At 43.4% G+C, this 23211-nt stretch overlaps 1 protein-coding gene across 7 annotated transcripts in view; it reads right to left on the bottom strand.

Annotated features, from left to right (window-relative positions):
- The window catches only part of LOC127568157 (girdin-like), a 138196-nt gene that overhangs the window by 93177 nt on the left and 21808 nt on the right, over window positions 1-23211 (bottom strand). For all 7 annotated transcript variants that reach the window (XM_052011575.1, XM_052011579.1, XM_052011576.1 and 4 more), the window contains exons 4-5: window positions 18033-18102; window positions 7824-7882 (exon numbers count right to left, since the gene is read on the bottom strand). In XM_052011575.1, the coding sequence (XP_051867535.1) occupies window positions 7824-7882; window positions 18033-18102 (129 nt within the window). The remainder of the gene's footprint in view (window positions 1-7823; window positions 7883-18032; window positions 18103-23211) is intronic.

The raw sequence follows: 23211 nt of genomic DNA, 5'->3' as shown, positions 1-23211 counted from the left end.
AACCTTTCTAAAAATAGACATGGATTAGAAGAACCAGGGTAATATGTTGTAGCTATGGGTAGTGGAGATGCAGTGTTTTTTTTCTTATCCAGAGGCCTGAAGACTAATAAGTCTGCAGATGCTGGAATATGGAACAAAAAAAAGAATGCTGAAAGAACTGAACCAGTCAAGTAGCATATGTGGAGGCAAAAGGTATATGTTGATGATTCCGATCGGGACCCTGCAACAGGTCTGAGCAGCAAGGGGAAAGATTGCCAGGAATAGCAGTACAAGGTTGGGGCAGGGGTTGTGATAGAGAGGTAGGTGATAGGTGGAATCAAATGGGGAGGGGATGATGGGCAGATGGAGGGAGGGGAAATGGGAGAGGTGAACAAAGGAAATTAAAACTAGGTGGACAGATGAGTTTGCATGGGAAGAGAAAACAAGGGTGCGGGTTACTTGCAATTGGAGAATTCAATGTTTATGCCATTGATTTGTAAGTTATCTAAGCAGAATAGGAGATGTTGTTCTTACAATTTGCATTTGGCCTCTTTGTAGCAATGGAAAAGATAGACAGGTCAGTGTTGGAGTGGGACATGACAAGCAATGGAAGCTCAAGAAGGCAGTTGCAAACACAGTGCAGGTGCTCCGCAAAACAGTCACTTAGTCTATGCTTGGTTTCACAAATGTAGAGGCCACTTCGTGAGCATTAAATGCAGTAGACCAGGTTGGAAGAGGTGCAGGTGAACCTTTGCCTCACCCTGGATGATGTTGGGGGAGGAGGCAAAGGGACAAGTGTACACCCACTGCAGGGTGAAAGTGCCAAGGGACAGGGAGGTGTGGGTGGGGAGGGATGAGAAGAGAAGACCAAAGAGTCATAAAGAGAGTGGTTCCTGTGGAAAACAGAAAGGAGGAGGAGGGATGAAGGGTGGTGAATCTGTGGAATTCATTGTCGTAGATGGCTGTGGAAGCAAGTCAATGGGTATATTTAAAGTGGAGCTTGATAGGTTTTTGATTAGTAAGGACACCAAAAGGTTATGGGGAGAAGGCAGGAAAATGGGGTTGAGAGGGAAAAATAAATCAGCCATGATCAAATGGCAGAGGAGACTTGATGAGCTGAATGGCCTAATTCTGCCCCTGTCTTATGGGATGATGTGGCTGGTGGTGGGATCATGTTGGAGCTGGCAGAAATGGCATGATATGTTGGATGTGGAGGCTGGTTGGATGAGGCACGAGGATCAAAGGAACCTGCCTGCTGTTCTGTCTGGAGAGAGGGTGGTTGAAAGCAGGTGCAGAATATGGAGGAAATATGTACAAGGATTCCATCAACTATGGCAGAGGAGAAGCCAAGTTTCTAGATGGAGGAGGACATTTTAGAAGCCCTGGAGTAGAAGGCATCATCTTGCAAACAGTTCTGCCTATCATCCCCTCCACATCTGGTTTCATTTATCACCTACGAGCCTCTGTCCAACCACCACATCCACCTGCCCTCATTATCTCCCCATTTCGTTCTACCTATCAGTCTCTGATCCACTCTCCCACCCCCACCTAGCTCCATCTGCTCATCATCCCCTCCCCATCTGGTTCCACCTTTCACCTGCCAGCCTCTATCCCACTCCCCCTGTGGCAATCTTCCCTCTTCCTTTAAGAGGCTTTTTAGATAGGGCCATGAATATGCAGGAAATAGAGGGATATGGATCATGTGCAGGCAGATGGGATTAGATTAAATTGGCATCATGCTCAACTGTACTGTTCTCTGTTCTTTTGTTCCAGTCCTGATGCAGGGTTTTGACCTGAAACATTGATTTACACCTTTTGCCTCCACAGATGCTGCATAACCTGTTCAGTTCTTCCAGTGTTATGTTTTTTTGCCAATCCAGAGGCCTGGACTGACAGTTGTACTTCAACCACTATATTGCAACAGTGAAAGAACAAAACCAACCGAATCATCGAATCCAGAAGCAGCAAAGTCCCTTCCAGTTGATTTGACCATGCAAAGTTCTCATTTAAGACAGATGAGGTGAGATAAAACAAGGGATTTAAAGGTTATCACAGACTGGAATGCTGAACTGTGGTTACAATCAGATCATCCATCATCTTATTAAGTGGTGCAGCAGGTCCATGGGGCCAAGCAGCCTGCTCGTAATTCTAATGTACACGTTCGTATGCATATCCCCAAGGATGGGAAAGCGATATAATTGACTATTCAAGCAACAGTCACCCTCACAGATCCATACCTTTGAGATATGTCTGATGCCTTTGTCATAATCCCTGGGTTTGTCCCATCCTATCAATGTGACAACTCCGTCAGAGGTATACGAGTAGGAAGATGCAGCCACGTGAGCCCTCAACATTGATTCTAGACCTCAACAGGACAAACACAGGCAAGGAAATTTATTCTTCAATACCACCTACCATCTGCTGTTAACTTGATGCATCATTCACATGGATGAGCCACTAAATGTAACAAAGGTATTGAATATACTTTGGGATGGGGACATAATTGAATTGCAGAATTGTTAAGGTACAGAAATGGGCCATTTGGCCCACAGAATCAATGCTAGATCCTTCAAAGCAATCCTGTCAGTCCTATTTCCCCATTATATCTGCTGCAAATTATTTTTGTTGATACTTATTCAATTCTTTGTTGAGAACCATGACTGCTTCCACCAAAGACAGTAAGTTCTTTGGTTTCTGCATAAAAGAATGCTTATCCTTCTATCCCCCTATACATCTTTTCCCAGAATTTTAAATAATGTCTAACATCTCTATTTAGCCTAAGTGGTTATTCACTGGTGCACATCCTTCGAATTCAACATCCATTAGCTCACGAAGCAGCAAGACAGGACTGTATGCCAAACAGAAGAAAGAAACAGTAAGCAAAGAAGAGCTAAGCAATCTAAATGGATCTGGTCAAAGCTCTGCTGTCCTGCCATTCAAGGACATGAATGATGGACAATTGTACAACTAAAAAGGATGGCTGCAAGACCTCCCTTCCCTCAGAATGGTGGGGCTCAGTGCATGAGAGCCAAATACAAGGCTGAAGCATTCATAGCTAAGTCCAGCCAAAAGCGCAAGTACCATCTTGGTTTATTCCTGAGATTCCATCATCACAGAGGTCAGACAATCTGATTCATTCCACATAATATCAAGAAATGACTGAGAGCACTAATGGGTAACAAATGAGTTTTGTGTTTCAGACATGGATGTCTGATTTGCCCTCAAGTCATCAAAACAAAAATCACTCAATACGGTAACCATAACTCCAGAGTATTGTTATGAATAGCATCAAAAGCATACAAGACTGATGATAAAAAACAATTACTAAAAATGGGGAGAGAGCACGAGAAATGAACGCATGTACATACATTGGATTCTTGAAGTTAATATTAAGGGAGCTTGATCATATGTGGAGGTGTCTGTAAGTCAGGTGTTCATAACCCAGGGATGGCCTGTATACAGGAAGAGCTAGGCAACAATAAAGTTGTGCTCAATATGCAAAATGTAGAGCAAACCTACTTCAGCTAATTACCACCGAATCAGTCTACTCTCAACTGCATGGGTTTCACCACAACCACTTGGCTCTAGATCTTTTCAGAGCCTTGGCTCAAACTTGGATGAAAGATGCATTCAAGAGGCAAGGCGAGACTGACAGGCCTTGACAATGAGGCAGCATTTAACCAAGTATGACATCGAGAAGCTCTGCTTAAACTGAAGTCAATAGGCAAAGAGAAAACACTCCAATGATTGAAGTCATACATCACACAAAGGCAGATGGTTGATTGTTGGAGGTCAATAATCACTTCAGGAGTTCCTTAGGATAGTGTCATATGTTCATTCCTCTTTAGCTGCTTCATCAGTGACCTTCTTTCTAGAATAAGGTCAAAGTGGTAAAATTGACTTGTGATTCCACTCCTCACCAGATAAAGTAGTCCATATTTGAACGCAGCAAGACCTAGACCTTTGGCCATGCGATAATAAATGGCAAACAAGATTACAATTTTTATGCATTGGCCAGTGAACTTAATAGTGGTGGAAGTAATCAGGGCTTTCAAAAGGGAATTGTGCAAAAATAAGTTGCAGCGGATAATTGGGGGAATAGAACTGACTGGATTGCCTTACAAGGAGCCAGCATTGACTCAGTGGGCTCCTTTTGATATATCTCTGAAACTGCCAGGCAATGACCAGCTCCAACAAAAGAGTTTAACTAAATCTCCTAGCCTCAAAATTACCATTGCCAAGTCCTCAACATTGACATCCTGATTGCCACCACAAATCTGGAATTGGAATATTATTGTCACGTGCCGAGGTACGGTGAAAAAATTCTTGCATATCATTCATACAGATCAATTAATTACATAGTGCATTGAGGTAGTACAAGGTAGAACAATATAGAATGCAGAATAAAGTGCAACAGTTTACAGAGAAAGTGCAGTGCAGATAGACAGTAAGGTGCAAGGTCATAACAAGGTTGATTGTGAGGTCAAGAGTCCATCTTATGATACTAGGGAACCGTTCAATCTTAACAGCAGGATAGAAGCTGTCCTTGAGTCTCATGGAACGTGCTTTCAGGCTCTTGTATCTTCCGTCCGATGGGAGGGGAGGAGAGAGAATGTACAGAGTGAGTGGGGTCTTTGATTATCCTGGCTGCTTTACTGAGGCAGTGAGAAGTGTAGACAGAACCCATGGAGAGGAGGCTGGTTTCTGTGATGTACTGAGCTGTGTCCACAAGTCTCTGCAGTTTGTGGTCACAGGCAGAGCAGTTGCCATACCAAGCTGTGATGTACCAGCTTTCTACGGTGCATCAATAAAAATTGGTGAGTGTCGAAGGGGACATGCCAAACTTCTTTAGTCTCCTGAGGAAGTAGAGGAGCTGATGAATTTTCTTGGCCATGGTGTCTATGTGATTTGACCAAGACAGGCTATCAGTGATGTTCACTCCATGGAACTTGAAGCTCTCAACCTCAGCACTATTGATGTATACAGGAGCAGGTGCACCACTCCACTTCCTGAAATCAATGACCAGCTCTTCTGTTTTTCTGACATTGAGGGAAATGTTGTTATGACACCATGTTACTAAATTCTCTATCTCCTTCTTGTAATCCGACTCATTGTTATTTGAGATTCGGCCTACTATGGTGGTATTATCTGCCAACTTGTAAATGGAGTTAGAGCAGAATCTGGCCATGCAGTGATGAGTGTATAGAGAGTAGAATGGGGGCTGAGGATGTCATCTTGTGGGGCACCAGTGTTGAGAACAGAATAGTCATGCCGGAGGTGTTGCCACCTATCCCTACTGATAGCGGTCTGTTGGTCAGGAAGTCAAGGATCCAGTTGCAAAGGGAGGTGTTGAGTCCTTGGTCATGGAGTTTCATAATGAGTTTGCTTGGAATTATGGTATTGAAGGCGGAGCTGTAATCAATAAACAATAGTCTAACGTTGGTGTCTTTACTGTCCAGCTGTTCCATAGATGAGTGTAGGGCCAGGGAGATGGACCATTGTAGATCTGTTTCGGAAGTAGGTGAATTGCAGCGCGGTGGAAACATTCGGGGCTTTCAACAGGGTTCACGTGCATTGGAGGCTGTCGGGGTGGGTGGTGACATACCAATCCCCTTCTGTTCATAACGTGCATTGAATGCATTAAGCTCATTGGGAAGGGATACGCTGTTGTCAGTGATGCTGCCTGACTTTGTTTTGTAGCCTGTTATAGCATGCAAGCCCTGCCATAACTGACCACAGGTCTGGGACTCTTTTGGACTGGTATCGTCTCTTGGCATCTCTGATGGCTTTACAGAGGTCGTATCTCGATTTCTTGTGCAGGTCAGGGTCATCTGATTTGAATGCTGCAGTCCTAGACTTCAGTAGGAAGTGGATCTCTGAGGTCATCCATGGTTTCTAGTTTGGGTTACCCGGATTATCCTCTTTTGTGCACAGTTCTCAACATATTTGCTGACAAAGTCTGTGATGGTGGTGACATACTCATCTAAGCTGGCAGCCAAGCCTTTGAACAAGGGCCAATCTACCGACTCAAATCAGTTGAGTAGAAGCTCATCTATTTCCTCAGACCAGCACTGCTGCTTTCTATACTGGATCCACTTGTTTCAGCTTTTCTATATGCAGAGAGAAGGAGCACAGCCTGGTGATCTGAAAGTCAATTGGATTAGCCACATAAATACTGTGGTGACAAGAGGAGATCAGGAGCTGGGTATCCTTCACGTGCGACTTACCTCTCGACTCTCCAAGGACTATCCACCATCTACAAGGCAGAATTAGAAGGATGATGGACTACACAAATTACTTGGATAAGTGCAGCTCCAACAACTTTCAAGAAACGTTACTTACCTAGCAGCCTACTTGGTAGTACAGCATTTATAATCCGAATATTCATTCCCTCCATAAAATGTTCTGTAATTATTTGAAGTCACTTCACCAGCAGCTCCCAAACCTGCAACCTCTACCACTAAGGAGGGAAGGAGCTCAGGCAGATGGGAAAACCACCACTCTGCAGTTCCCCTCTTTGTCATCCACCATCCTGATGTATTCCTATTCCTCCACTTTTGGAATTCCCACTCTAACAATATTATGGCAGTATCTTCACATGAAGGACTGCAAAGATTCAAGGAAGCAGTGCACCAGCATTTTCTCAAGGGCCATTTGAAATGGCCTTGCCAGCAGTGCCAGGTTCTGAAAAAACTCAAGGGAAATGGGCACATTCCTGCCAGCAATATGTTCTGAATGGATTTATTAAGCTTGTACCAGCTTGGATCATGTATCAAGTGTGTGTTATGCAACTGCCATTATAAAATGGTTCAAAACCTTTTCATAGCAGCTTGGCTTCCATTACAGGTCATTTTAAAATAGAAAATACCCAAAAGGCTGTATAAAGAAAATTGGGCAGCAGGCAGCTGTGCTGAAATTGAGAGATAACCAAATGGAGTTCACAAAATTATTATTCATAAACTGAGGAAGAAATAATCTTGGGGAAAAAAGGAATGGGAGAAGAAGTGCGTCCTTGGTCACCAACGCACAATATTGTTATATATCTGCATTGAACTTGTCCTGAAGTTCAATCTTATTGAACATCAAAGTAAAAGTTCTAATACACGAGCAACTACATTGTAAATTTAACATATATAATAGAAGACGAATGTCTATCCTGTGAAATTTTGGCAGGAGCTGAAGGAGGTCGACTTGCAGTTTCCTTATATTTAGCTGCAGGTGATCCACATCTGGCTCATCTTTGCCAGAGGAGAGGAGAGATGAAAAAGCCACGGGCAACATCAGTACATAAACAACCAGTGATGATAGCTTTAGGTCCAGAATTTGACTTGTTAAATGGCAGAATGGGCAACTACTCTGGTTCACTTAGTATCAGTAAGTGATGATAGTTAGCCATCTTTTAAGTTTCACTGGACAAAACTGCTTGACATGGCCAACAAAAAAAGTGAGATAACATGGATACATTTGCTAGAGAAGCAATGGTCATAATCATCCATCACAAAATCTATTATATTTTTCTGAAGATATGGAAGTAGGAAAGACAGAAATAATTTGGCCATGTGAATGAAAAAATAATTGATAGAACAACAAAAGGGGGATATCCAAGTTTTCATCTTGTATAACTTGCTGTAAAATATAATGGAATATTCATTCTGGTGTCACACCAATACATACTAAAAAGGATCTTGCCCTTTTCACATTTTTTCATGGTAGAACAGACAAGGAATATAAGAACAATACTTGAGGGCAGAAAATAACAAGGATATTAACTTTTAAACTAATTTCAAAACCACCCAAAAAGCTGCTGTTTTCTATTCCTAAATAGAAGATCAAAGATCACTGACCTGAACTGTGCAACCTAGCAGCAGCAGCAGAAGCTTCTTCATCTCGTTAATTCCACACTCTGAAATAGATCAACCACCACTGTAAACCACTTGTATTAAACTTTGTGGGATAAGTTCAAATAACTGTCTACAAACGAGTCAAATTGTTGAAAAATCTGCTGCTGTTAATCACAATACAATAGGTCTGATGGAAAAGTAATCAGAGGTACCTCTACAAATATGCAATGATTAAATCACAATTATTAAGGCTTTAGCAAGAACATGACAAATCAACTGAATAAACTGCCATAACCATTATTTGACCTGCAAACTTCAACTGTAAAAGAGAAAAAAATTCATATTTTGGCAAAAAAAGCATCCTATCTTAAAATACAGAATATCATTGTAAACCAAACAAAATTTCAATCTTGTGACATTGGGAAGTATTCTCAAATTTCCATGGTCTGTCATGCAATCAACTCCCGTTATTTATTGCCCTTCATATTCTGAATAGGAACACTTCAACTCTTTAGAAATAAGTATTTGTAAAATCCAAGCAATCATCTTCTTGACAAAGGCTATTAACCTGGGCAGTTACATTTTGCTGCACATTTTGAAATAAATTTCCAATTTCAACTTAAGATCTGCAACAACCCAAAATTATTGGTATTGAATGGTCAAAAGACCATGGACCAAAATTGCTGCTCACAGTTCTTTATGTGGAACACTCTAGCCCACACAAGCTACTTGGCATGCAGTGATATCAGATTGCATACAACCCTCATTTGATGTTATATCCACAACACTATACCATGCACAAAGCCCTTTCCTTGACAACTGGTCACCCTGCCCACTTCACTGGCAAAGTCCTTACTGTCATCACATTCTTCTCCCACCTTCCTCCCCATCAATTGACAAATCATTGTCAGTAAATGAAACCAATATGAATACACGTTTGTGATCACAGAATTCAAGTTGTACAGTTTAACTTCTGAAAAGGAGTTCTGCTATATTTTATAAGGGGACTGGCAAACAGAATATTTAAATACTTTTCCATAGACTAAATATGCATAAATCCTCAGCAATGCAATTCCACTATTAAGTATCAATAAAAAAAATGAATTAGTCAGTAGAAACTTCAGTTGTTCAATACCTACTTTCCCCATGACCTCTCAAGCTACCAACCCATATTAGCAAGGAAGAGTGAATAAGAACTCTTACACTTTTGTTTGCTGAGCCTGGGTCTCATGTTAAGGTATTTGGCTGTAACTCAATGTTTAACTTAGAACATAAAACGTTACAGCACTTCCCTCCCACATAGCCCTCCATTTTTCTATCATTCATGTGGCTAAGAGTCTCTTAAACGTCCCTAATGTATCTGCCCCTACAACCTCTGCCGGCAGTGCATTCCATGCACCGACCACTCGCTGTGTAAAAAAAAAACTTACCTCTGACATACCCCTCATATCTTCCTCCAATCACTTTAAAATTATGCACCCTCATGTTAGCTATTGTCACCCTGGGAAAAAGTCTGACTGTCCACTCGATCTATGCCTCTTGTCATCTTGTACACCTCTATTAAGTCACCTCTCGTCCTCCTTCGCTCCAAAGAGAAAAGCCCTATTCACTCAACTTATCCTCATAAGACATGCTATCAAATCCAGGCAGCATCCTGGTAAACCTCCTCTGCACCTTCTCTAAAGCTTCTGCATCTTTCCTTTAATGAAGTGACCAGAACTGAACACAATACTCCAAGTGTGGTCTGACCAGAGTTCTATAGAGCTGCAACATCACCTCGTGGCTCTTGAACTCAATACCCCCACCAATGAAGGCCAACATACCATACGCCTTCTTAACAACCCTATCGACCTGCGTGGCAACGTTGAGAGATCTATGGACGTGGACCCCAAGATCCCTCTGTTCCTCCACACCGCTAAGAGCCCTGCCATTAACCTTGTATTCTGCCTTCAAATTCAATCTTCCAAAGTGTATCACTTCACATTTTTCTGGGTTGAACTCCATCTCAGCCCAGCTCTGCATCCTATTAATGTCCTGTTGTAATCTACAGCAACCTTCTGTGCTTAAGAGTTTTGGTTCTGCAACAGATCTTTTTTTTTTAAAAAAAAATGGAGTCAAACTCAGTAGAATTCCTCCCTACTAGTCTATTTTAACCCTAGCAAACAGGAATCTGAAACAACAGGTGGACCTCCATTTATCAAAATGTTGCTGAACTCCTGATGTCAGGGACCCCACTTTACCCCAGGTGTTCAAGCAGAAATGCAAATTAGAGTGTTACACCCAAATAAACTGTTTAGATAAACTGACAACAAGAATCAAATTCAGGTACAATCAACCTGAAAATATGATGAGGCAGCCATTTCTGAAACAAGGCCTAGAGGCCATTTCAACTGAGAATTAATCAGAACAAAGTTAAAGTCTACAGCAAGAAAAAAAATTGTACACTGGCTTGATTTCACTGTTAAAATCACCAAATGATGTGAGAGGGTATAATGGTAGGTAAGCAGTCAATGGATACTGAATGGATAGAATCAAGAATGGGAAAAAATTAAAGAGTCTAATGGGATTTATGCAAAGGCCTCTAGTGACATTTATGAAGTGGGAGAAAGGCAAACAATCAATTTGAAAAGGGAAAAATATAAAAGCTGAAAACACTCAGCAGGTAAGGCAGCACTTGTAGAGGGAGAAAAAGGGCTAACTTTTTTTGCAGTTGGACTTCAGCATGATGATCCATGATAATCAAGGAATACCTGCTAATGGGTAACATGATAATGGTTGGTGTTCAAAGATGGTGGTGATGGAGCTTGTGAAGTTGCTGGCAGGGGTTCTTTCTGTGACTATTCTTGGTTGCTGATGAACAAGGCTTAAAGAATATAACAAGAAACATGCAAACCTGATTAACATTCATCTCATAGCAGAGAAAGCAAGTACAGATAAAATGGCACAAAAAAAAAAACCCTTCCCAAAAGAGCCAAAAAATAATCAACAAACAAGGTTATATTCATAACCTGGATAAGGTGAAGCTTTTTGTTTTAAAGAGAATGCTTATCTCAAGGGGTGTGAAAATTGCTCCAGAATTCTTGGCAGTCAAAGATTACCTTATTTCTCTCCTTGGAGAAAACACAAAGGGTGATTTCATGCTCAATACCACTCAAGAGAACTAAAGGGGTCAAATGGGATATTTGAAGGCCAATCTTCCAGTGGTGCGATGATCAAACAAAAGCCTGGATGATGACTTCCAAGAATATATCACTTTGTTTCTCCTCCCCTTCATAGAACCATATTGTGCAAGGAACAAGTTGTACAACATCGACAATGTCCATGGATATCCAGTTAACATCGAGGACATGGCTGACAACATACAAACATAAAACACAAATCTCCCTCATTCTTGCCTTTTTACAAAATCCTTTCTCTGTAAAGATATGTTATTTCCTTTGAATATATTCATTGTGCAATTATTCATTGTAGGGTTCACACACGAGCACAACACCTTTGCTTTAGCACATGGAAAATAGGCAACTTTCACTTTGACTCTAATGGCCTTTACTTCAGGATAGCTAGTTTGCATGGGGGCTGCAATGTTTCACTTGTATAAAGTCTTGGTCAGACTGAAGCTTTTCTACTGTGTTCAATTTTCTGCACCACACCTCAGTAGAATGCATGATGTTTAGATGGATTCAGTGTAGATTCACCAGAATAAGGGATAATTTCACAAAGGATATTAAAAATCTGGAACCCTCTTAAAAGGCTATGAATGCTGATAGCATTGGTGCTTTGAAAACAGAGTGGTATGTTTTATAAGGCAATGAAGATAGATCTATCTTTATAGATGAGACACGGATAAGTCGAAATTTAACTGAACTGCAGAGCACACCTTTGGAGAATTGTCCATTCCAACTACTATGCTCCTAATTGTGGAATACAATGCAGTAATGATTAACAAGAATATCGCAAGTATATACCTCCCTAAAAATAAATTACTACACAAAATGCAAGCTGAAAACTAAATAACTTATCTATATGGACAATATTACATAACAATATAAAGAAAGCTTTAAAGTCCTATATTTAGAAAACAATGATGGACTCGTGCAGTCAAAAATAATACCTTTTGAAAAAGTTTTACATATTCCAACAACTAGTTGGAATTTGGCATTACTGTTTTGTTGTAAACCTTCATAATGCAACGTTATGTTGATGACACAAATTTCTAATCCATAGATTTTAACACAGTAATAGAAAAGTGCAGCACAGGAACAGGCCCTTCAGCCCATGTCAATGCCAGACATGATGCCAAATTAAACAAATCCCTTCTGCCTACACATGATTCATATCCCTCCATTCCCTGTATATTCATGTGTCTATCTAAAAGCCTCTTAAACGCCACCATCACCCCTGCCTGAACGTTCCAGGCACCTACCACTTACTGTGTAAAAAAAATTGCCTTGCACATTTCCTTTAAACTTTCCCCATCACCTTAAAGCTTTGCCCTCTTGTATTTAATATTTCTACCCAGGTAAAAGATTCTGACTGTCTAACCCATCTATGTCCCTTATAATCTTATAAACTTCTATCAGGTCTCCCCTTAGCCTCCGATGCTGCAAAGAAAACAATCCAAGTTTGTCCAACCTCTTCTTATAGTTAATAGCCTCTTCTGCACCATTTCCAAAGCCTCCACATCCTTCCTGTAATGGGGCAACCCTCCATCAATGCTGTTAAGGGTCCTGCCATTAACTGTAATATTTCCCCTTACGTATGACCTTCCAAAATTTAACACCTCACACTTGTTTGGATTAAACTCCGTCTATCATCTCTGCGCAGGTATCTATAAGTGATTTACATCTTGCTACATCACTTGACAACCTTCTTCACTGTCCGCATCTCCACCAATCTTTGTGTCGTCTGCAAAGTTAATAACCAACCCCTTTACATTTTCGTCCAAGTAATATATTGTAGCGACTCACCGCACCGGCATCGAACCGGCTCCCGACATCGCGACATTGTCGGAGGCCCCGATCCAAGATGGGGCGGGGCCCTCCTCCTTCCCCAGCATTGGGCTGGGAAAGCCCGCATGCGGGAAGGTCAGATGACCCACGCGTGACGTCAGCGCGGGAAGTTTCAGCTATTAAAGGCCCACCGCACCCCGGGTCTGCATTCGACCTCTGATTTTGAAACCAGCGACTCTGTCTTCATTTCGTGGTGTGTAGCTAGCCGCCACATTGGTGACCCTGACGGGCCCAAACGTTTTTGGACCTACGATGTCTGCACAGCAAGAGGTACAGACAGTAGCCCTTAAACTGCCCACCTTCTGGACCCTCTGGCCCAGTGTCTGGTTCGACCAGGCCGAGGCCCAGTTCCAGGTTCGCCACATCACCAGGGACGACACCAAGTACTATTACATGGTGGGCGCCCTCGACCAAGACACCGCCACCCAGGTTGAGGATTTCATCCAGGCGCCCCCAGACGAGAAGTATGATAAGTTCAAGACTCTCCTTCAAGACTTACGGCCTTTCCTGACGTGAATGAGCCTCCCGCCTACTCCACCGCGATGGGTTGGGCGACAGACCCCCCTCTGCGCTCATGAATGAGATGTTGGCCCTGGCAGACGGGCATAAACCCTGCCTGTTGTTTGAGCAGATCTTCCCGGAGCAGTTACCCGACGACATCCACCTGCTCCTGGCGGATGCCGATTTCAGCGAACCCCGGAAGGTGGCCGCCCGGGCGGATGTCCTTTGGCGGGTGAAAAAGGAGAGTGGGGCGTCCGTCGAGTGCGTTGCCACGCCACGTACCCAGCAAGCCGGCCACCATGCAGGTTTCCGGGAAACGCCAGAACCAGCCGCCGCTGACGGCTATGGCGGCTGGCCACCTGGATAGCCTCTTGCATCTGTGGGACAGGCGTTCCAGACGTCGGTTCCTAGTGGACACTGGAGCCGAAGTCAGCGTCGTGCCTCCCAACGGCCGCGAGACTCGCAACTGCACACCAGGACCCGCCCTCAGAGCCGCCAATGGCAGCGCCATTCGGACCTTTGGCACCCGGTTGGTACACCTCCAGTTCGGCACCTGCAACTTTACTTGGAGGTTCATCCTGGCCGCTGTCACGCAACCACTCCTTGGGGCAGACTTCCTTCGTGCCAACAGTCTGCTGGTTGACCTGTGGGGTAAGCGTTTGGTACATGCCAGGACCTTCCAAACGTTCTCGCTGGGTGAGGCCAAGCTGCTGGCTCCACACCTCGACTCCGTCACCACGTCAACCAACGAGTTCGCCAGGGTCCTGGCAGAGTTCCCGTCCGTACTAACACCCCAGTTCTCCACCACCTTGCCCAAGCACGGGGTCCAGCATCACATCCCCACCCAGGGCCCTCCACTCCACGCCCGCGCCTGGCGGCTACCCCCAGACAAGCTCCGCCTTGCAAAGGAGGAATTCAAAAAAAATGGAGGAGCTGGGGATCATCTGCAGGTTGGACAGCCCATGGGCCTCTCCGCTACACATGGTCCTCTCCGCCACACATGGTCCCCAAGGCAGCCGGAGGCTGGCGGCCCTGTGGCGATTACTGACGCCTCAACGACATTACTACCCCGGACCGGTACCCCGTGCCGCACATTCAGGACTTTGCTGCCAACCTACGTGGGCGGTCCATTTTTTCCCTCAAGGTCGACCTCGTCCGCGGGTATCACCAGATCCCGGTGCATCCGGACGACATTCCGAAGACGGCGCTGATCACACCTTTCGGCCTCTTTGAATTCGTCCGGATGCCCTTTGGACTCAAGAATGCTGCTCAGTCCTTCCAACGACTGATGGACGCGGTCAGGCACGACCTTGACTTCGCCTTCATATACCTCAATGACATCTTGATCACCAGCAACAGCCGCCAGGAACGTTTCACGCACCTCCGCCAACTCTTTTCTCGCCTGAGGGATTTCGGCCTGACCGTCAACCCAGCCAAATGCTAATTCGGGCTGGAGACGATCGATTTCCTGGGCCATCGGATCGACAAACACGGCGCCACGCCCCTGCCTGCGAAGGTCGACGCCATCCGCCATTTCGCCAGACCCACCTCCAAGGGCCTGCAGGAATTCTTTGGTATGGTAAACTTTTATCACTGGTTCATACCATCCGTGGCCCGCATCATGCGCCCGTTGTTTGCTCTCCTATCAGGCGGAAGCAAGGACATTGTTTGGTCAGAAGAGGCTCACACCGCGTTTGTCAAAAGCAAGCAGGCCTTGGCGGACGCAGTCACGTTGGTGCATCCGCGCACAGGTGTCCCGACTGCCCTCACAGTCAACATCTCCAGCACAGCGGTCGGAGGCATGCTAGGATAACTTATCGAAGGGCGTTGGCAACTGCTGGCGTTCTTCAGCAGGCACCTCCGACCACCAGAGCTCAAATATAGCGCCTTTGACCACGAGCTGTTGGCGTTGTACCTGGCCATCAGACACTTCCGATACTTCTTGGAGGGCGGGCCGTTTACTGCTTTTACCGACCACAAGCCATTGACCTTCGCCTTCAACAAGGTCTCAGATCCCTGGTCAGCACGGCAACAGTGGCGCTTGTCGTACATCTCTGAGTTCACCACTGACGTCTGCCATCTGTCGGGGAAAGAGAACGTGGTCGCGGATGCACTGTCACGGCTCACCATCCAGATTTTGTCTCAGGGGGTGTATTTCGGCACCTTAGCGGAGGCACAGCGAACGGACATGGAGATGCCCAGCTATCGCACTGCAGTCTCGGGCCTGCAACTGCAAGACCTTCTGGTAGGCCCCGGTGAGCTCACCCTGCGATATCTCCACGGGTAGACCCCACCCCATCATCCCAGCTGCCTGGCGCAGACGGGTGTTTGATGCCACCCACGGCCTTACACACCCATCCATCTGGACTACTGTCTGGATGGTGTCAGACAAGTTCGTCTGGCACGGCCTGCGTAAACAGGTTTCCGAATGGGCCCGGTCCTGCACTCACTGCCAGACCTCGAAAGTACAGCAGCACATCAAGGCCCCCCTGCAAGATTTTCAGCCTACCTGCCGGAGGTTCAACCATATCCATGTCGACCTGGTTGGCCCCCTTCCAGTCTCCCGAGGAGCGCGGTACCTCCTCACGATTGTCGACCGTTTTACCCGCTGGCCTGAAGCCATTCCCCTCGCAGACACCTTCGCCCAGTCCTGCGCACGGGCCCTTTTGTCAGCTTGGGTGGCCCATTTCAGTGTCCCGGCACATATCACTTCAGACAGGGGAGCTCAATTTACCTCCGGCCTGTGGTCTGCCGTCGCCGACTTGTGGGGTTCCCGGATCCACCTCACCACCGCCTATCACCCGCAATCCAATGGGCTGGTGGAGAGGTTCCATCGCCACCTGAAGTCGGCACTCATGGCCCGCCTTAAGGGGCCCAACTGGGTAGACCAACTCCCCTGGGTCCTGCTGGGGATACGCACCGTGCCAAAAGAGGACCTGCATGCCTCGCCTGCGGAGATGGTCTACGGAACGCCCTTAGTCGTCCCTGGCGATTTCCTACCAGCCCCTCGGGGGCCAGAGGAAGGACCTGCCGCGGCACTCGACCGGCTGCGCGAGCGGCTTGGAAACCTGGCCCCGATTCCCACCTTGCTACACGGACAGGTCCCGACCCGTATGCCGACTTTCCTCCAAGACTGTAAGTTTGTCTTCGTCAGGAGGGGCGCGCACCGATCACCGCTGCAACGGCTGTATGAAGGGCCATTCCAGGTCATCAGGAACAATGGGTCTACATTTGTGCTGGACATTGGGGGGTGCGAGGAGGTGTTTACGGTTGACTGGCTGAAGCCGGCTCATTTAGACTCAGGTACAGCAAGCGCGGCGCAGGGGAGGCCACCAAGCCATAGATTATTTAATTCTGGTTTTCGCGACGGTATTGCCGGTTCGGGGGGGGGGGGGGGGGGGAAGTGAGGGGTGAGGTTATGTAGCAACTCACTGCACCAGCATCGAACCGGCTCCCGACATCGTCGGAGGTCCCGATCCAAGATGGTGCAGGGCCCTCCTCCTTCCCCAGCGTTGGGCTGGGAAAGCCCACGTGCAGGAAGGTCGGGTGACCCACGCGTGATGTCAGCGCTGGAAGTTTCAGCTATTAAAGGTGAACCGCGCCCTGGGTCTGCATTCGACCTCTGATTTTGAAACCAGTGACTCTGTGTCTTCACTTCATGGTGTGTAGCTAGCTGCCACAATATACTGTATATTTCAAACAGAGGTCCCAGCACTGATCCCTGCAGAACACTACTGGTCACAGATTTCCAGCCAGAATAACACTCATCCACCACTATCCTCTGTCTTCTATGGGCAAGCCAATTCCGAATCCAATCTACCAAGTCACCATGGATCCCATGCATCTTGAGCTATTGGATCAGCCTACCATGAGGGACCTTGTTAATAAATACCTCACTGGAGTGGATGTTGACAAGATCCACTGCTTTACTCTCAATTACTTTTGTCATCTCCTCAAAAAAAGTCCACCAAGTTTGTAAAACATGACCTGTCCCACACAAAGCTGTGCTGACTGCCCCTAATTAGCCCATGCTTTTCCAAATGTGCGCAAATCATATCCCTAAGAATCCTCTCCAATAGCTTCCCCACCACTGATGTGAGGCTCACTGGTGTACAATTCCCTGGATTATCCTCCTCTCCCTTTCAATCAAAAGCTATCCTCCAGTCCTCCGAGACCTAACCCATGGCTACAGAGGATACGAAGATCTTCATCAAAGCCCCTGCAATCTTCTGCCTTGCCTCTCAGTAACAAGGGATAGATCCCATTAGGCCTGAGGACTTAACCACCTTAACACCCTTCATGCAGAAACAAATTTGGTAAGTCTGATTTACCTTTATGCCATAGGAATTCACTGAAGTTTCAGTTATGCTCTGCAAATCTGTAACTAGCTTGAAAGCACACCAGAACTTGCACTTCATAGGGGAAATAAACCGGAGTATTGAACTGGAAGAGTATTATTAGTTCAGCCAGATTTAACATGTTTGACAGAGTTAATTTGAGTGGAACTGTTAATTCAAATAAAGAATTGATTGTAATCATTTCTGTAACCTGTTGCACGTATTTACTAAATTTGCTGAAATGCTGTTTGCTCACCAGAAATCTAATAGTATAAAGTATCATTTAGAAAGGTAAAATTTACTGTTTCAAAGAATCAATTTCAAGTAAAATCATTGTTACACAAATGTTTAATTGAGTAACTCACCTGAGAGAGGGGTCCGGCCCAGGACAAGGACATTTGGAAGAGACATCATAATTAGCTGCTGAAGTGTCTCCTGTAGATTTCAATAGATGTTAATCAATATACACAGTAAGTAAACTGAAATGCAATGAAAACAAAACTCTCAGGAATCCCGAGTAATGTTTTGCATTCTTTTCTCCCCCCAATGTTCAAAAACCAGTTGATTTTCTAAACAGCAAATATGGAGAACTCGATTGAGAAATTGTAACAAAAATATTCGGCACAGTGGAGCATTCAAACTGAAGACAACCATAAAGATTACCATTCTAATTAAATTGCAAAAAAATACAGATACTTTAATGCAACTTTTCAACGAATTTCTTTGAAACGAATAGGGCTTGTCTTTTTCCTGCCTAAAAAGGTACTCTAACTTCAAATCTAAAAACAATGTTCAGACATAATAGTCTGTCTGGAAACGTGACCGCAAGTAAAAATACACGTTCCACTATTAAACTGCAAGGAATGGTGTGCTCTGATGAATATAACTATTAAGTGACATACAACTGGAAAAACATGGTACAGATTTTATAGAAACCAATGCCAACTGATTGGAAAAAAATCACCAAACTGCACTATTCATGTGGCATTTTAAAACATGTTCGCTGCCAACCATGTTACTTGACTGATCAGAGTAATGTGGACTGAACCCAAGGAAAAATCTCAGCTGAAAATTATGGCGTCAATTAAGCTGCAGTGGAGAAACTTGAAGGAATATTAAAAAATATTATAAAGTCCAACATAAAATATTGTAGTAGCTTAATTACTTTTGGATGAGACATTGAACCAGAGCCATTCTCATCACTTTTTGAATGAAAAAGTTTCCCAGTTTTCTGGATATCTTTTACCTTTTTATCCAATCTTTCATATTGTTACTCTTTTGGTGAAAATCTCTGTGCTCAGATTGGGCCCAGCATCTCTCTACAACAGGGACAAAACTTCAAATGTGTATCTATGCACATATAGCCATCAAGAAAGCTAACATCAGTTATTAATGTCAGCTTTAATTACTACCAAATTAGTTATAATGTAAACAAACCAGTGCTGCAATGAAAAATGTGTGGAACTGGCCCAGAAGAGAGATGAGGTCTGGGGTAGATCTGCTATGATCATACTGAATGCTGGGACAAACTTTAGTGGTCAAGAGGCCTCCATCCTATGCCTGTTTTTCGTACAATGTTTTATGTGAAATTTATTTCAGATAAACGATAACTTACTTTGTTGAGATTTCAAAAAAAATTTGTTTTACTGTGAAAGTATATTCTCATTATCTATAACTTACAGCTATGCTTTAACAGTGGTTGGAGAGCCATCTGAATATATTACAAATTTGATCATAAATTTGTATGAGCAACTAATTGTTTAATGAAATGACACTGCCAATGTACATCAAATAAAACTTAAAAATTCCACAAAGCCTATTTACAAACGCAAGCGCACACACAAATACAGACACTTTCTCAGCATTTCTGATGGCCATCTTTAGGCCTCATGATACATGGTAGAGTTTTTGCTGAAGACAAATTGAAATGAACATTGGTGAAAGATGCCATTCTTCACCATTTGTATCACAACCTCCAGCAAAGAAAGGAGGGGTATTTAAATTGTCCATAAATCTGTGTAGTTTACTATTCAAGCTTGAGGACATATTTAATACCAGTTTCATTATATATTTACTTGATGTGCTCACAAGTAACCAGCCAACCACCTCCCTCGTATTAATTCCCTCCATTAAATTATTTCATAAAATTTGAATTGGAAAATCCATCATGGCTCTTAAACCTAGCACGTTCCAACATGTCCTGATTCGTACTAAGTTCTGAACACACATGGGTAAGTTATTTATGGATAGTTACAAATTTAGAATGGTGCACTAATGGTTCACATTTCAGCATTAATTGTTCAATAGCAAATAACTGTTAATGAGTAAAAGTTCCCAATTAAGGCAATGGTCTTGTACAAAGTGTTCAAATAGCTAGTTGTTATCTTTTATGCTTATACCTCAAGTCCCTTATTGGCCCTACAAGATAGCACAATTTTTTGAGAGCTTAACAACAATGTGCATGTTCTTGGTCTCTATAATAAACAAAAACTTCTTACCAATAATGTCTGAAATCTATTAACACTACAAATGATAAACCATCCACAATAAAATTTAACTAAAATATATCTCCTAACTGATACGCACTCAGTAAATAACAGATATTTGTCAATTTAGGTTAACCACACCATGATTGCTGAGAAACATTTTGGGATAGCATGTGATATTTGGAAAGTGGTGATATTATGTTCTAAATCTGGATCCCCAACAAGCATTATGTTGGCTGAGGGAAATGACAATCTATTCCTATTAATCTCCGTTGACCCCCTTGTGGAAGTATATTTTTAGCCCTGTGAAAAGATCCTCATCAACAAATAATCCATTCATATTCAATTTCTAACCTTCAACATGCAAGTTCGTCAGTTTGACAAGTTAATAGAAAGTCATCAGTTTTTATGGAAGTTTTTATAGGGTGCAGAGGAAATTTACAAGGATGCTGCCTGGAATGCGGAGCGTGCCTTATGAAAGCAGGTTGAGGGAACTCGGCCTTTTCTCCTTGGAGAGACGGAGGATGAGGGGGGACCTGATAGAGGTGCATAAGATGAGAGGTATTGATAGGGTAGATAGTCAGAGGCTTTTCCCCAGGGCTGAATTGGTGGCCACAAGAGGACACCTGGGGAGGAGGTATAGAGGAGATGTCAGAGGTAAGTTTTTTTTTAAACTCAGAGTGGTGAGTGCGTGGAATGGGCTGCCAGAAACGGTGGTGGAGGCTGATACGATAGAGTCTTTCAAGAGACTGTTAGATAGGTACATGGAGCTGAGTAAAATAGAGGGCTATGGGTAAGCCTAGTAATTTCTAGGGTAGGGACATGTTCGGCACAGCTTTGTGGGCCGAAGGGCCTGAATTGTGCTGTAGTTTTTCTATGTTTATTCCAAAGGCGTACAGGTTAAGATCTGTGGGCATGCTATGCTGGTGCCAGAAGAGTGGCGACACATGCGGGCTGCCCCCAGCACATTCTCAATGCAAAAAATTTATTTCACTGTGTTTTGATGTAAATGTGACTAATAAATACCTAATATCTATATTAAGACCTAAGAGGAGACCAACAGTAAATAATTGGTTACTTCAGGCTAGGTTTCCAAGGGCAATAAAATACCATCATATATAAAAATGTATTAAATATTCAGAATTTCATTTTTGTCACTTTTAAGCATATGGAAAAAATATTCTGAATTTCTGCTTCAATTTTACCATTGTTGTGCAGGAAGATAAAAGCGTATAAATAATGCCTCAACCTCTCACTAGTTCCAGCTTGTGTTTTTTTTAAGCAGCAAATTATATACCCATCATCATTCAACAAACATCTTTCACCCCATAATCTCCCTGTCTGATATCACTAATTGTATGAGCTTCTCCCTACTCATTCCTCTTCCAACAGTTTCAATCTGATGGAATAGCCATTGTTCATTTAACATCAGGTTGCCAGCATCATTCAACAAGCAAAATAACAAAGCCTATAATAGTCAGCTAAAATGCCATCTTCTGAGGTTTAGAAACAGCTGCAAGAAAAGAAATGTATGATACATAAGATCCACAGATACAATGAAGTAGAAAAGTCAGATTGAAATTTTGTTTAACATCAAAGAAATGGTGCCATTGCACCATTTTCAATATCAGAGGACCCAGCCCCCTACTTTCATGCACCAAAATTGTGCTGTGCACTTCTGTAGCTTTTTATTTTAAAGAACTTAACCAGTCTCCTTCATGGCTTTTCCAGAATAGATTTTGAACTATTCAGTGAATGGAATTATCTGGAAATAATAAATTTGAAATTGAGTCAGCTGAAAGAACAAATGCAAAATATATCCTGCAGGATTAATTATAGGCTTGAAACATTTTAACTCCTAGATTCAATTTGCATTCTACCAGTCAGCTCCTGTGCAGAAACCAGGTGATGGCTAGTAGGTAAGAGAGCAAGTTTAGGTGGGATGGAGATAGCCCTCTGGCACTGAGGGAAGGGCACTGGCACAATTAAGTTGCAGGGGGCACAATTAAGTTGTGGGGCAGTTAGTGAAGTTTTGAGGAAGAGGCCATTCCAGTGTGTCTACAGTAACAGTGCTTCTCCTGGATTAACTGAAAGCTAACTATTTCTTACTTAGGAGGACCTTTGCTGAAATCAGATCAGATGTTTATTGAACAGAGTAGCAGCCCATTCAAACCAAAATTAAAATATTAAACTCTGATTCAATTTTATGCTACAAGATCTCACCTATGTCTGGTACAGCCTCAACCTCATACACAAAATAAAACATGTGCACCAAGACTGGAAGTTATGCAGGAAATGTAACTTCTCCATTGTAACCACTCGCTGGCTCCATTCCTACTATAATGTACTCCTCTATTTAGGCCACTTTATTGTTAGCCAATTGAAAAACATGATGGGGAAGGAAAACACACAGGTTTTGGGCTGTAACAAAAAAGGAAGATCCGAGTTAGAATACTGTATGTAGTTCTTGGCTCCTCAACATTGAACAGATACCAAAGCCATTAAGAGTATGGCTTTACAAATAATCCTGAATTGGGATATATTGACACAAAAGATTTGAAATACTGGAGGCAACTAAAGGGCTATCAATGAGGCAATGCAACCCAAATGCTGCCCAATAGATTTAGGCCAAGGCTTGATCAATTTTAATGATTAGGTTCCACTTCCATACATTTAACAAACTAGTCATGAATTTTGAGCTGCTTCCCGATTTAAACGTTTTGATAGGGTGCATAATTTGGGAAACTAGAGATGAGGAAACATCAATCTAAAAGGTGCCAGCAAAGAATTAGGAGGTCAGTAGAAATTCTTTCTACAAAAGAAACTAATCTTTAAATGGAAAAATATGATAAATACTTGAAACAGAGAATAGGGAAAGCCCAGATCCATGGCAATAGTTTTGAGCTTTACAAAAGTATAATGAAATGAATGGTTTCCACTAAACAGAATGAAACATTTAAAGAGAACATGAATTTTATTATGAGACATGAGAGACTGCAGATGCTGGAATCTGGAGCAAAACACAAACTGCTGGAAGAACTCAATGGGTCACGCAGAA

The sequence above is a fragment of the Pristis pectinata genome, chromosome 3 (genome assembly GCF_009764475.1).
Source record: "Pristis pectinata isolate sPriPec2 chromosome 3, sPriPec2.1.pri, whole genome shotgun sequence".
Lineage (NCBI taxonomy): Eukaryota > Metazoa > Chordata > Chondrichthyes > Rhinopristiformes > Pristidae > Pristis > Pristis pectinata.
Note: the sequence above shows the minus strand (reverse complement) of the source record. Positions and strands in the feature narration are given on the sequence as shown.